Source organism: Sebastes umbrosus, chromosome 12 (assembly GCF_015220745.1).
Source record: "Sebastes umbrosus isolate fSebUmb1 chromosome 12, fSebUmb1.pri, whole genome shotgun sequence".
Lineage (NCBI taxonomy): Eukaryota > Metazoa > Chordata > Actinopteri > Perciformes > Sebastidae > Sebastes > Sebastes umbrosus.
In genome coordinates, this window is record NC_051280.1 from 21,661,180 (window position 1) to 21,676,100 (window position 14,921).

The 14,921-nt window shown below is 41.7% G+C and overlaps 1 protein-coding gene across 3 annotated transcripts in view; it reads left to right on the top strand.

Moving 5' to 3' along the window:
* Window positions 1-775: 775 nt before the first annotated feature.
* epha4b (eph receptor A4b) overlaps window positions 776-14,921 on the top strand; it is a 95,634-nt gene continuing 81,488 nt past the window's right edge. For 2 of the 3 annotated variants that reach the window (XM_037787534.1, XM_037787535.1), the window contains exon 1: window positions 776-990. In XM_037787534.1, coding sequence (XP_037643462.1) covers window positions 873-990 — 118 coding nt within the window. In that variant the 5' untranslated portion in view covers window positions 776-872. The remainder of the gene's footprint in view (window positions 991-14,921) is intronic. The other variant, XM_037787533.1, reaches the window with a different exon arrangement.

Consider the following 14,921-nt stretch of genomic DNA (forward strand, 5'->3'; position numbering starts at 1 on the left):
TCTCAGGGGAGGTTCCCCCCGAACCCCCCTCGAGGTACGGGCTGTTTATGTCACGTTTACTCGTATCATTATGCTGCTCCAAAACCATCATCAAAACATCTGCATGATTATATGGGTATTGAAATAAATAAATAAATATGTGCTACTGCAAGTTCATTTTCTATAAATCATTTTTATGCACTAAATATTTGGAACAAGCTCCCAGAAAACTGCAGGTTCAACTCTTAGTTCTTTTAAATCAAAGCTTAAAACTGTCCTGTTTGCTGCTTCCTTTTATTAAACCAGATAATAATCTTATACTGCACTACAACTTTTACTCTTTAATGTTCTTTTGCACTTTGTCGCAATGTTCTTGAATGTCTATGTAATGCACTTTGAATTGCCCTGTTGCTGAAATGTGCTCTACAAATAAAGCTGCCTTGCCTTGAAGAGGGGTGCCCTTTTTCTGATGAGCACCTGCCCCCCAAAATGTTGTGCACGTCACTGCCTTGAAGCTCTGACAATGGCATGTGTTGTTGTTATTAAGAGTGGAGAAAGAAAACAATATTAAAAGTCAGTACCAGGCTAAACCACTTGTTCAGGTGGATATTTTTTCTTTTTTTACAGTGTAACCTAGTGTGAGAAATCTCAAAAGGCCTCTATATACCACCCCAGAGCCAGGAGGCTGATTGACAGGACTTGGCTGGCTGTGGACCCTCCCAGCGTCTCCTCCTCTCTCTCTCTCTCTCTCTCTCTCTCTCTTCCCTCCTGTCCTCACTCCCTGCTCTCTCTCTCTCTCTTTTCCCTCTCTCTCTCTCCTCAATCGCAAGGCTGCGCTCACCGACTCGACACCGCCGACAGGGATGCAGCGAGGGCGCAGCGCAGCCTGAAAAATGGCACCAGCACCACCACGCGTCCCGTGGATCTATCCATCCCTCTCACTCCTTCTTCTTCTGCTTTTTCACGCGTTGTCGCCGTGCCGAGCCTTACGGAATTACCCGGAGAATGAAGGTGGGTGTCCTGATGTGTGTGTGTGTGTGTGTGTGTGTGTGTGTGTGTGAAGCTTAAAGTGGAGTGCGCGGAGGTTGTGTTGGCTGAGCCTGGATGGAGAGTCCCCATTCCACGGCTCCACTTGCCGGAGAAGGAGCGCAGAGGAGCGGATTGGAGCTGCGCGGGCTCCCGTTAAGTGCTCGGCTCGGTTATGAATGATGCATAAAGAAAAAGCGAAGAGAGAGAGAGAGAGAGAGAAAAAACTGTTCGTCACGTTTTTTTCTTTTCCGAGCATACTGACATTAAATTTGTATGACACATATACACACACACACACAGAGGCAAGCTGCCATGCTGAAGATAGATGGAGAGGGCTGATTTCACTTTGTCACATCTGGGAAAGCTTCCTCATGTTTTTATTAAATCTCTGCAACTATATTTCAGACATTAAAGTAGCCTAACTTATAAAGATGATGCCAAAACAACATTGAGCGCCTTCTTCATTCTAGATGTCTTCATTATAAAGCACTGATAAATGCTTTTTTTCTTTTCTTTTTCTTTCTGCTGTGTAGCCTCAGTCTGCAAATGAGGGGCAGCAATTACATTAGATTTGTCACACGCTGCTGCTGCTGAGCCTCTCTCACTTATTGTATTAACATCGATGCTGGGCCTGAAATTAGCCAATGCATTTACTCACTAACTACTCCTGACTGGCTTGCTGGGGCTGAAACATGGGAGCTGGCTTGTTTAATGGCAAGTTGCACTAAATGGAGAAAAAGGAACAGAGCAGTGTTGCGTGCACAAGTTATATCCAGGTTTATAAAGCAGATTGTGGCTTATTTGAACTATAATTGTTGTTGTTTTTTTTGCTGGCTGGCTGTCAGACAGGACTGGAGATGATACAGCTGTGACTTGATTGTCACTCTGTGAATCATTTCATTCAGTAAGTCCACGTCAACACAGCAGCTGTCCATCCCTGCTAGGAGCTGGATGCCTTTCACTGATATTCTTACTCACTCTCTCTCTCTCTCACACACACACACACACACACAGAGGCTTAAACACTCAACTGATTCACCTTGAACACATGCACACAATGACTAAAGGCTTGATGGGATCGCCTGCATCTGGTTGACTTTAAGGTGCGTGTACTAGGTACATGCTGATGAATGTATGTCACAGCCCCGTGGAGTTCACACAGAACAAAAGGCTCTGGAGGATATAGATAGGGAGCACAGAGAGAGAGAGAGACAGAGAGGGAGAGAGAGAGAGAGTGTGGAGGAGTGTTTTAACAGCAGGACACAATGCATGTGAAGAAGACACTAACACTGTTGAAATATTCATTGAAATGAGCATGAATGATGAAACCAACTGGAAGCCAAAGGAAACTCCTGTTGATTTAGATAAACGGCCGGGAGCATCTGTGAGTTGCTGTGTGTGTGTGTGTGTGTGTGTGTGTGTGATGTCCAACTTGAGGATTTTTTGAGGTGACTGATAGGTCATAGAGAGGTTTTTCATTGCCAATACACACTTTTCAATTAATCTGCCAGGCCGTCCAAGCCTGTGTGTGACTCACTTTCATCCTCTGGTTATTTCTCCGTCCTGCTGTGTCAGACTATTGGCCTAATTGGCACCTATAAGCCAATTGCCCGACTTGTGTGTGTGTGTGTGTGTGTGTGTGTGTGTGTGTGTGTGCTCATGTGCCCCGATGGGAAAGTAATCCAATGAAGCCATTTTTGTAAACCACCCTTCGTTCACCTTTCGGGGCCTGCCAGTTTTCCTGCTGTGACTGCAGACTTAGCTGAGGGATTGCTCTTCTTCGTGCCAGTGTGTGTGTGTGTGTGTGTGTGTACCTTGTGTTTGTCTATGAGTGCGCATATTCTCCACCCACGTATCTCAGCAGTCGTGTTATTCCAGGAAATCCTCCCTCTGAGTCTGTCGAGTATACGCGAGGCTGTCATAAAAGGAGAGATGGAGCTCTCAAGGCTCAATTAAGAACACAGTCCCTTTGATGGAGCTGATAGCGTTAGCGGGAAAATAGTGTTAAGCTGTCAACAAGCTTAGTTTACTACCAGAGCTATTGATCTGCTCCAAAATTGTTGGCATTTACAAGAAACTCTGTTGCGAAGGGTGGACCGGCGGCACGCTGCTGCAGACCGGGGGACATGACAGACGTAGTGGAAAAAAAGGGGTTCATTCATAAGTTGTTTTGATGAAGAGCATCCTGCGAAGGTCTTCTTTGTTTATCAACAGTAAAAGGAGGAAGAGGAGGAGGAGGTTTTGTGCACCAGCAGAGGGAGCCCAACACACCCTCAGTCTGAACCCTGAGGGCATACTGATGTAACAGCAGGGTGGATGCTCACAGGTCTCCCATGGTTCGTTTTTGTCTTTATTGCCTCTCTCCGTATCCCTTCTAACACGGTGGAACTTCTCCCTGTTTGTTGTTTCTTTGCACTTCCCTTTTTTGCATCCTCCTTGTGGGTGGGGGAAAGGAGCAGACTATTTCTATTTCTGTGTCTTCCCCCTCTCTCTCTCTCTCTCTCTCTAAATACACCCCCTCAATCCTAGAAAACACAGGATGACTGGGAGCCCCGTGCTTCCTTCCACTTGCAAGTGTATGTTGATTTAGCGGTAGATGAATGATTTTACTCCAAATTCTGAAAGCAAACTGCGTGCAAATGGACGTATAATTGAATAAATAATAATCAAGAGTCGGCAAAAGAGAGACGGGAGAAGGAAAAACAACGAAACATGGGAAGGACGTGACTCAACTGTGGTTTTTGTTACAGTCTCAAGGTTTACTGTAATGTGTAATTGGTTTCGGAACTACAGTACACTTGAAGCTTTTTATTGGATTGGCCTTAGGGTGCTGCGGAGAGGAGGGGGGGGATTGCTGTGTAAGGTTAACATGAGGGTGAGCAGTTAGTGCAGACGCAAGCATATGTAGAGCATGCCCTCCTCTTACACGCACATCGTATGATTCACACAAGATCCTGACTGTGGTATAATGTTGGGTCAAAGGTCTCCTCTGGTTTAATTGCTTTAATCTATAATGGTTGCTTGTAGTTATCGGCAGAGCCGTACCTCACTAAGTGTGTGTGTGTGTGTCCGAGAGATTGCTTTGCTATGCTCCCATGTAACAACCATGACCTTGGACAGAAGAGGATATAGATCTCCGCTCTCATCGGAGAGCAGTTGAGACGGACAGCAAGCGCGAGCTGTCTCCTGTTTTTCTCGTCTACGTCCTCTACTCCAATCCCTTTTCTATCATATCTGGCCTCCTCTCCCTCCTGCCCTCCATCTGTCTTTCCTTGTTTGTTTCCCCTTTTCTCTTCTTCTTCACTTCCCTCTCTCTGCAGTCTCCCTGTCTGACCTCCAGTAGCGGTGTAACAGATTGAACAGGCCTGCCCACTTTATGTTTTCTGTAATGATGTGAAGCTCCTATATCTGCTTAACACAGGCCCATACTGTACACATGGATGTACGTGCACACGCACACGCACACGCCCACATACACTCATCTTATTATAATGTATGTCTGGGGGGCAGTTTGGTGGTCTTGGTCCAGAGAATAGTGTCATGTATCTCCAGGGCTGGCTGATAGATGAGGTTATAAATACAGCTCGGTGACAGAGAAGGATTCTGCTGTGAGGGCTTCACCTCATGGATTCATTGTGTGTGTGTGTGTGTGTGTGTGTGTGTGTGTGTGTGTGAGAGAGAGAGAGAGAGAAACACTGAAATTATAAATAAAAGACCAATCCACAAGAGAGAATCAGTGAGACAAAACAAAAGCGATAAGAAAAAGAGAACAAAGGAAGAGACGTAGTTCTAGACAAACCCACCCATTTCTATGTGTTCTTTTGAGCACCCACAGAGCCTTTGTGTCCTATTTGATGGTAGTCAGTGGTTGCTAAATATGGTTTTGGATTCAGCCCCACCAATTAAAATTCTCCTGTTTTGGTGTTTTGAAGGATAAACAGTTCACCTTTGAAAGTCCCTTCTTCCGTGTAATAGTTTGGGATTTTGTTTACTCACTTTCTTGGCCAGAAGATTGATACCACTCTCATGTCTGTATGCTAAATATGAAGCCATAGTCAGCAGCTGCTTAGCTTAGCTTAGCATAAAGACTGGAAACATAGGGAAACAGCTAGCCGGCTATGTCCAAGGGTCAAAATGATCTGCCTACCAGAACCTTTAAAGCTCATTACTTAACATGTTATATCTGTTGAGTCTGTGCACTAACCGAAGTCTAAAACTACAAATAACAGCTTTGGTTCTTATTAAACAATAGAGCTATAACGTGTTCATTAGTGAGCTTTAGAGGTGCCAGGCGAGCCGTTTCCCCCCGCTTCCAGCTTTTATGCTAAGCTGAGCTAACCATCCACTGGCTGTAGCTTCATATACACCCACCTGAGAGTGGTATCTCTATCGTCATCTAACTTGGCAAGAAAGCAAACAAATGTTCTTCTCAAAATGTTGACTATTCTTTTAAAAGTCTGGAAAAAGTCTGCTGACTATTAATGCAAAATTCATTCCACATCCCTACCAAATTTGGCAGAAAGAAACTTAATGTTTTAGTCAAGCTGACCTGCAGACTGTGTGTTTTTGTAAAGGTTAGGAAAAACATCTGGACTATATTAATATGCATTAGTTTATTTTTTTAATTTTTTATGATGTGAACAACTGCAAACAAAACCAGAGCTAAATAAACAACAGTACAGCCACAAATTAAACTTGTTTCTTACTTCCTTCCTTTACTGTTTTGCTTGTTTCATAGAGTGTACTCGTCACTTAAAAGTCTTTATTGTTTTATAGATCAGTGTGCATTTAATTCATTTTACATTTTCGACAAGTTGATACACAAGACAGCGACTGAATTTTAACACATCATTTTAGTTCCCACCAGTAAGGTGAACATGTGTCTCAAACAGCTAGAAACTGAACTTAAACAGTTGAATGATTTCCGTTGGATGCAGAGTTCATTAATGTCAAAGGAAGCCTTCTCTCAGTGTGTGATGTCTGATGGCTGTACTGAAGTTTGGCTATAAGTGGGCCCCCTCCATGTCCGCTGACCCCCTTCCCTTCCCCCTCCGAACAAGCCCTTAACTGCTGGTCAAATCACTGATCACTGGGCCTTGACCACTTTCTACCCGCCACTCGAACACACACACACACACTCCTCTTCTTTTCCTTTCTCTGCTCCTCCTCACTCATACCCACCCCCCATCCATGCAACCCCTGTCCTGACCTTTAATTTGTCTAAATTGAATTTGGTTGTTTCCGTACCTCTGCCTCTCTTTCTGTTTTTCTCTTGTTGTTTGCTCTGCAGGCTTGGCTCGTGCCGCGGCTGTGAAAGGCTGCATTAGCCGGCTTTACAAACAAACAGCCGAGGATTTGGGTCAGCCGTAGATATAGTATGTTTGCTGACCACCAGCGCTCCAACCTTTTCTCTGCTGATGAACGGCTGGGGAGGTTTATATGAGAGAAAAATACCTGAGAACTTAGACGCTGGAAATGAACTGTCAGGAGATGATATTTATGCAGCCCCTTTCTTGATTTTACTTCACAGAAAAGATTATAAATGTGAAAATCAGTGTATGTATTTAATCAGTGCATGATGGAAATGGGTCAAATGGATTTATATATCCAAGCATCCAAGTAACAACAGCATTGGTCATTTGTTCAAAGACTTAAAATGACCGTTAATGAAGTTTTCCTCACAAGTAAACTGGAACTTATGTGTATTTTTGCAGCTTCTCAACTGCCTTCATGCAAGTCACAACCATAGACTGTGTATTAGAAGTGGACGTAGCCACCGTGGTGTCACCCATTGGTTTGTGGACTGCTGTTTTGAAGCCTCCCGTTCAGCATTTCGGCCGTCGTCATCTTGTTTTTTGTTTTGTTTTGAAAACATTCCCTGCTTTATGGTCTATTTGACTCTAAATGGGATCATAATTTACCAAATGAACATCATGCTGTATTAAAGAAGACTTGAAACTAGTGATTGAGACCATAAACTCATGTTTATAATGATTACTGAGTTAATAAATCAAGTGAGAAGTGGCTCATTTTCTCATTGACTTCTATACAATCTGACTTCTTTTTGCAACCAGAGGAGTCGCCCCCTGCTGGCTATTAGAAATAATGCAAGTGTAAGGCACTTCCGCATTGGCTTCACTTCTCAGACCTGGATGTTGCTCACAAATGGCAATCCTTTCGTCCTTTATTGACCCCGTCTTCTAGACATTTGTCTCCAGACACAAGGAGAGCTTATCGATGCATGGATATTGGCTGAAACCACGAGTCCTGTAGTAAACTGAGCGGCCACAAACAGGGCCAAGCTAACAAACGTTTCTCTGTTGGTCTTGGTATGTTTTTCTGGCATAATTCCCTCCTGAATTTCCCTGCAGTACATCCACCCCCCTCATCCTTCTTAGCTTCAGTGTTTTGCTAGTTATGCTTGTTCTGTCTCTCTGTTTACTACTTGATGGTGTCTGCGTCTGTGCAAATTGGTTTAAGTTTGATTTGACAGAGGCAGCAGGGCAGACAGACGAGTTGCCAGACAGACAATTACTGTAGGCTTGTGTGTATATGTCATATGGGTATGTGCCAACAGTAGCAACCTGTCCAAGCACACATTTATCTGACATGAGATTTCCTAACCGTCTCCACTCCTGAGATTCTAGGCCAATTTACCCTCCTGTGACCAACCACTGTGTGACAGCTGTGTGTGTGTATGTGTGTGTGTGTGTGTGTGTGTGTATATGTGCTCTTTTCCCATCAGGAGGAATGTCATAAGAACTAACAGAGCACAAAAAAAGGTCAAGAAAAAGCCCAAAAAGAGAAACACACACTCTTAAAGAGGGAGAATTTAGAGAAAGACAGACTTATCTGTCGTGAGTCTTGTTAAGCAGAAAAAGCTTTATCTATCGCTGCTCATTCACTCTATTCTCTCCTCACGAGCTATTTTAATTCACTTCTTTAAATGAATGGTGGGATGCGTCACAGTGTGGGCGAGTGTGGAGGTGTGTGTGTGTCTGTGATTTGTACTGCAAGTTGTTTCTCAATCCTCAAGGTCTCTGTTTGGTGTGGATGTGTGGATGTGTATGTTGCTCTTTGCCCTTGATGAGTTGTTGGCATACTGGTGGAAGAAGCTTATTAAAAAAAAACAAGTGTCTGGATCTGACTGGGTGTCACAGTTCAACACTGTAAGCATTCAACCAGCGCGCGCGCGCGCGCACACACACACACACACACACACACACACACACACACACACACACACACACACACACACACACACACACACACACACACACACACACACACACACACACACACACACACACACACACACACACACACACACACACACTCCAGAGCCTCTTCAAGCGACAAACTAGGGCAGTGCTCCTGTCATAGTCTGTCAGAATGGCATCTTTTCTGTTCTGTTAGTGCTGCCAGCGTGTATATGAAATAGCAGAGTAGGCTAATGTACTATCTGCCACAGCGGATGGGGGAGGGGAAGCCCAAAAAAATGCAAGCTCAACGAGGTACAGTTCCTAACATACATGAATATTTTCATAAACATTTTCAGCTTTACGCACCATCTGCCTTCTGGGTTGCCAGGGTTCTTTTTTTTTTTTTCGTCCTCTTCAAGGCTTTGGAGAAGGTTTTCAATAAACCATGTGCATCCCTTTTAGAAATCACTAAAGCAGCTGCCTTGAAAAAGAGATTCTTAACGTCACATTTTTTACCCATCTGTGACTGCACAATGTTAGAAACAGCTCATGGCTGTTGTCTTGACTTATTTTTTTTACCTGAAATTGGGGTTATTTGTCTCACATTTTCTGCTGGCTTATTCAAGAAAAATCCAACTTCACACAGTTAAGAGCTTCTGATAAACGATGTAGATGTGTTGTCCAGTTTGTCTTGTTTCATTTTCCTACAGAAGTGTTGCCTGGTTAATCTGAATAGGCTCCCTCTTTGTATCCGTTTAATCAGAGTGAATTGGTCTCACAGTTTTACTCGTTTTGACATGAAAGACTCGATTAAAGCCGACTTGATTTGATAAATGTCTTTATCATTCATGACAACTCTCTTACCACTGTGTCATTTGCACTGGTGTTAAGTATTTATCATTTAACATCTGCACTGCTTGGCCAATGTGTCAATTACGGGACATTCATCACAGCTTATTTTTAGCACAATTGTTGTAAACCAGCTAATATTTAAGTGTCCTGATTTATTGGCAAGTCACTGAATAAAGATCCTTTGGAATGGATGTTCATGCATACTAGTGTCCCGATGATATGATAATTATAGAGTAAACTGGTCATTTCATGTGGTCATCTGACATGATTTATACATGAACATTATCCAGGTTTCTGATCGTCTGTGTCTTTTATATTGTTTGTCACAATCCCATTTATTTCTTAACACTAGTGTGCATATAAACATAAATCTATCATGGTTGAATGATGAAATATATTTATTAAATCAAACATTTATCAGCTTTTTTTTTTGCAATTTAAGGGTAAATGATTATTATTATTTTGATTATGCTCTGATCCACTTTTCTATTAACTCATGATTCAGAAACCCGACTACTATTTAGCCATGCATGCAATAGCTAATTGAATCTTATTGGTGTGTTTCACAGAAGCAGCTTTTTACCTTCAGTGATCTGCTCCCGTCTGTCACTCATTTGTATAGGCTGCCGTGTAATTATCTATACAATTCAGTCCAACTCAATTTCATTTTGTGTTTGTCGAAGTGTGGAGGATCAACATTACATTTCTCCGAGCAGAATGGGAAGTTAGAAAGCAGGGGTAATTGAACTGAATCAAAGAAGAATTAGGATTAGAATTTAATTTAAATCCATTGAATTATTCATAGACACATTCAGTTTGCAGACAGCTATCACACTCAAAAAAAGAATAACATTTTCCCTCTTAAATCACGCTAGATCCCATCTCATCCCCGCCCCAAAACTCTCATTAAAAAAGGAAATTAAAAATATTGCTTGTGATATGGCTGCTTTAGGGAACACACACATCCCACGCACGCAAACGGCACATAACAGAGTCTGAAAAGCTGAAGTGTGAATACAAATGTTTGCAGTTTTGCTGTAAAATTTCTCACATTTTAACTACAGCTTGACGCATGCTTGTGAAAATAACTGTGCAGAACACATAGAAAGGAGTTCAAAATAAAGCAGGGTGTAAAAGGATGGTTGGAAGAGTAATATTTCCAAACACTTTATACCTCTTTTGTGTATTAAACATGGGATATCTTCATCGTTTCAGCCTTTTAATACAAGAGCACATACAGTATTAGACAAACTAATTTAAGTCAGTATATTTAAGATGTTAAAGGATTGTTGACTTAAATATTATTTGTGAACATACTCTAGGCATAAAGCAACATTTAGATTTTCAGTTTATAACCAGTGGACAACCTCCGGGTCTGAAAATGAAGCCAATGTAGAATTGCCTTAAATCTGCATTCTTTCTAACAGCCAGCAGGGGGCGACTCCTCTGGTGGCAAAAAGAAGTCTGACTGTATAGAAGTGTATGAGAAAATGAGCCTACTTCTCACTTGATTTATTACCTCAGTAAACATTATAAACATGAGTTTATTGTCTCAATCCCTAGGTTCAAGTCTTCTTCAATACAGCATGATGTTCATTTAGTAAATTATGGTCCCATTTAGAGTCAAATAGACCATAAAGCAGGGGATGCTTTAGGGCGTGGCTACCTTGTGATTGACAGGTCGCTTAAGCGGCGTTGTCCGGTCTGGGAGTAGTCCGTGTTTTCGTCTTACAACTTTAACCCTTTCACAGTGTGTTTTCAGTTCATGAAAGTTAATATGAACATTTTGGTCGCGGAAAAATGTCTTATTCAGCGATCAGCACCAAGATTGCGACGGCCAAAACGTCGAACTCAAACTCAAAACGGCAGTCCACAAACCAATGGGTGACGTCACGGTGACTACGTCCACTTCTTTAATACAGTTTATGTTTATAACTCAATATGTTAATTATGAGTAGGAACACTTACTATATGTTCACTACATGTTAAAACAAATTTAAAAAAAGAGGATGTAGAAATGAGCCATAAAATTGTTTAAATAAACGTTGAATTTCCTTTACATCTCATCACTGCCTATTACATCATTTTATTATTTGCATGCACCAAATGAAATACTGGCCATGAAGCTGCCTTTTCCTATAACATACAAGCAATGTGCAAGATAGTTCACCCAATGTATGTTCATGTATGTATTCAATATAGAATAAGGATGCACCAATCGGATATCGGGCCGATACGGACTCAAATAGGTGGAATTTTAATTCCTGTTTAAGTTTTGACCAATTTGTTGCTGCATTAAAAAGGTTTACACCTGAATTGTAATTCCTGTTAATTTTGAAGATTTTTGTTGTTGGTGTATGATTTATTATTTTAATAATTACAATTCACTAAACTTATATCTATGTACTTAATTGTTACATTTTGTTTGACAAAGTTAGGAAAGCAATGTATAAGTCAAGCCTGATGTTGCCTAACACATAAAAGAATGGTCCCAGTCACTTCCACACAGAGAGGCATACAGCGCATTAATTAAACAATCGGTACTCGGTATCGGCCGACACCTAAAACCCAGGTATCGCTATCGGTATCGGGACTGAAAAAGTTGGATTGGTGCATCCCTAACACAGAACTACGTCTTAACGGAAGAAGTTCAGTAAAGGCATCATAGAGAAAAGAGCTTTGTGTGTAACAAAATAATGGGAAGCAAAAGTCACTGGAAATAAGGATAGGAAGGATATAAAGTAACACACAGCTTCAATAAAATGGCATGAAGGGAGGACGAGAGCGCAGAAGGAGAGAGAAAACTAAGAGAGGAAAGACTGATTGAGAGCCTCTGGTGGTTTGTGGCTGAGTGGAGAGAGGACTGATGAAAAGACAGCAAGAGAGAGAGAGATAAGGAGTAACAGCAGTCTTGGTACGACGCCAGTTTGTTCCTAAAGTTCAGAGCTCAACTTTTCCCACTCCTTCATCCTGCTCTCCGTTGGCCCGTTTGTTGCCCTGACAACACTCTCAATCGTTGAACTGCACTCTCAGTGGAGTGGAAGCCGGGGAAGGTCTGTGTGTGTGTGGCGGCACTAACACGGAGATACTGGGTGCATGTGTGTGTGTGTGTGTGTGTGTGTGTGTGTGTGTGTGTGTGTGTGTGTGTGCTCATTTGCAGTTGTATAACTGTTTTATTTATTGCATCTGGGTGTATTTGAGTACAGTAAGATGTCTCGGTATGTGGAGCAAGCTGCAAAGCCTTATTGTTATACTAGAGCATGTGCTTGAATTGTACTGTGTTTTCATTTCTAGTTTATTAACCTTTTGTGTTGTTCTTTTGAAGAAGAGATTTCAATCTCAATGGAAATGTTTTTCTAATGAACTGAATTTTATTTAATTAATTGTTAAACATTTTGGGAAATATGTTTATTAGCTTTCTTGCCGAGGGTAAGATAAGAAGATTGATACCTCTCTCACTGTCTGTACACTAAATATGAAGATATCGCCAGCAGCTGCTTAGATTAACTTAGTTTAACGTAGCATAAAGACTGGAAACGAGGGCAAACAGCTAGTCTGGCTCCGTCTAAAGGTATCCACCTACCAGCACCTCTAAATCTCACCAATTAGTAAGTTATATCTTGTTTGTTGATAGCTTCATATTTCATGTACAGACTTGAGAGTGGCATCGATCTTCTCATCTGACTCCCGGCAAAAAAAGCAAATAAGTGTATTTCCCAAAATATTGAACAATTTCATTAATAATGAAAGAAAATATTGGAAACTTGTGTGCATAATTTATGGATATGGATGCATGCTGCACACTTTGTTTTTAAGAGTAGTGCAACTTAAAATTGTATTATAATTTTGATTACTATTGATTACTATTGCTACTTACCTACTTACTTAATTATTATGTCCTGCTGAATGTGTAGGGCTTAACAGATTCTGAATACATGAATTCACTGGTGTTTTTTTTTAATAATAAGAAGAAAGGTGACAATCAGATTAAAAAAAATAAATCCCATCTGCAACACATACTTAAAAAGAAATGATCAGCAACTTATTTGCATTTTCTCTCCATTTTTCTCTTTCTATTACCGGAAGATTTTCTGCCACAAGAGCACCTTGATTACTGTAAACTGCGGCTGTCAGCATTTTCGTGCAGCAGGAAACAACTTTTGGGACGTTCGGGGACATAAAACCTGGGTGAAAATTGCTTTAAGCTGATGAGTGAAAACAATGAGGCTCAGACATGTAGTATCAGCATGTTGAATGTCGTGTCAGCAAGCCCCCCTTCGTTATATATCACGTCTACCGATGTGTTGTGTTCTGAGCTGAAAAGAACTCATTACGTAGTCACATATTGTACTCTATATTGAGTCTGTGTGGTGGTCTTATTGAGCAGTCTCTCTCCTTTTGGCACTGTGGCACCATCCTAAGGTGTGTGTGACTCAGTTTAGTGTGTGTGTGAGTGTTTAAGCATCCTGGTCTCTTTGTGCGCCAGTCTGGCTGTTGGCAGTGCCGTTTGATTCTTGGCAGGTGGATCACAGCTTCTTGCAGCCCAGCTGAAGCGGTGGAGACCAACCAGAGAGAGAGAGTGGCAGAGAGACATAAACAAACTGAGAAGAAGCAAGAAAGAGCGAGAGAGAGAGAGAGAGAGAGAGAGAGACACCCCGTAGGGAGGAAACAGGAGTGAGAAGAAAAATAGACAGACAAAGAAGGAGATGAAGAGACAAAGAGATTGAAAATGTTTGGGGGTTTCTGCACACGGCTCTATACGTACTGTAGTAACTTGCAGCGTTTTACAGCGTTTGTACAGGAATTTACAAATTCACACCCTCCTCCCCCCTTACTCATCTTTCACTCCCAGAATGTACACCTCACAGTTTGGTGCTGAAAATCAATAAGACAGCATGTCTCTCTGTAATCGAACAACTCTCACAGTAATCAGGCCTCATGTGCTTGTGTATGGATCTGTGCATTTATGCCCCGTGATAAAAGCTTGGAGAAAATTAGATATGGGTGTTTGTGTCCCTGACTGAATGTGTTTGTATGGAAATGGTATTTTTTAGGTAGAAAGATGTGATAGCAGATGGATTTTTGTTTTTCGTGTTGTCAGTGAGAGCTCAAATTTGGGAGGTGATCCACCGTGGTTATGATATGTCGTGTTTAGCAGCTCATCAACCTGCAGATTGTGTGAATATGTGTGTGTGAGAGAGACAGAGACTGGTCATTAGATCGAACATGAGCCTGACTGATGAGCTTGTTGTTTTTATTCTGGGCCAAAGCAGGCCTGGCCCAGGCTTAGATTTCACACACATACAATTTAGCCAGTTCCCTGGAGAAAGAGAAGAGAGAGAGAGGGAGACAGAGTGGGAGCATTCAGAGATGAATAGAGAGGTGTGGCTTTGTTTTTGTTTCGGGGAAGAAAATGATACGTATTTTCATAATTTCTCCATTTTTTCCTTGACTTTGACACACAAACACACACACACAAACACACACACACACACACACACACACACACACAGGTACACACACGCATACATCGAGGATATGCATACTGGCTGTGTCAGCAAACAGGAAGCTATAGCTAATACATAATTGATGAGACCAGTCATTGATTACAAGTGATAAGTGGTATTGACAGGAGGTGTGAGGAGAAGAGAAAAAGTGTCGATGTGTAGGTTTATGTATGTGTGTGTGTTTTCCCAGGGGGCTGCTAAATGGCTTTAGAATATGTAATTCTTTCTGTAACACACTAGCCCGATAGACTTTAAGGCAAGTTTCTACATGATGAGTGACTTCAGACACAAAAAAAGTGTTTCTTACTTACCTCTAGTTGGCCAATCGAACCATGCAGATAGTTTGGGTTTT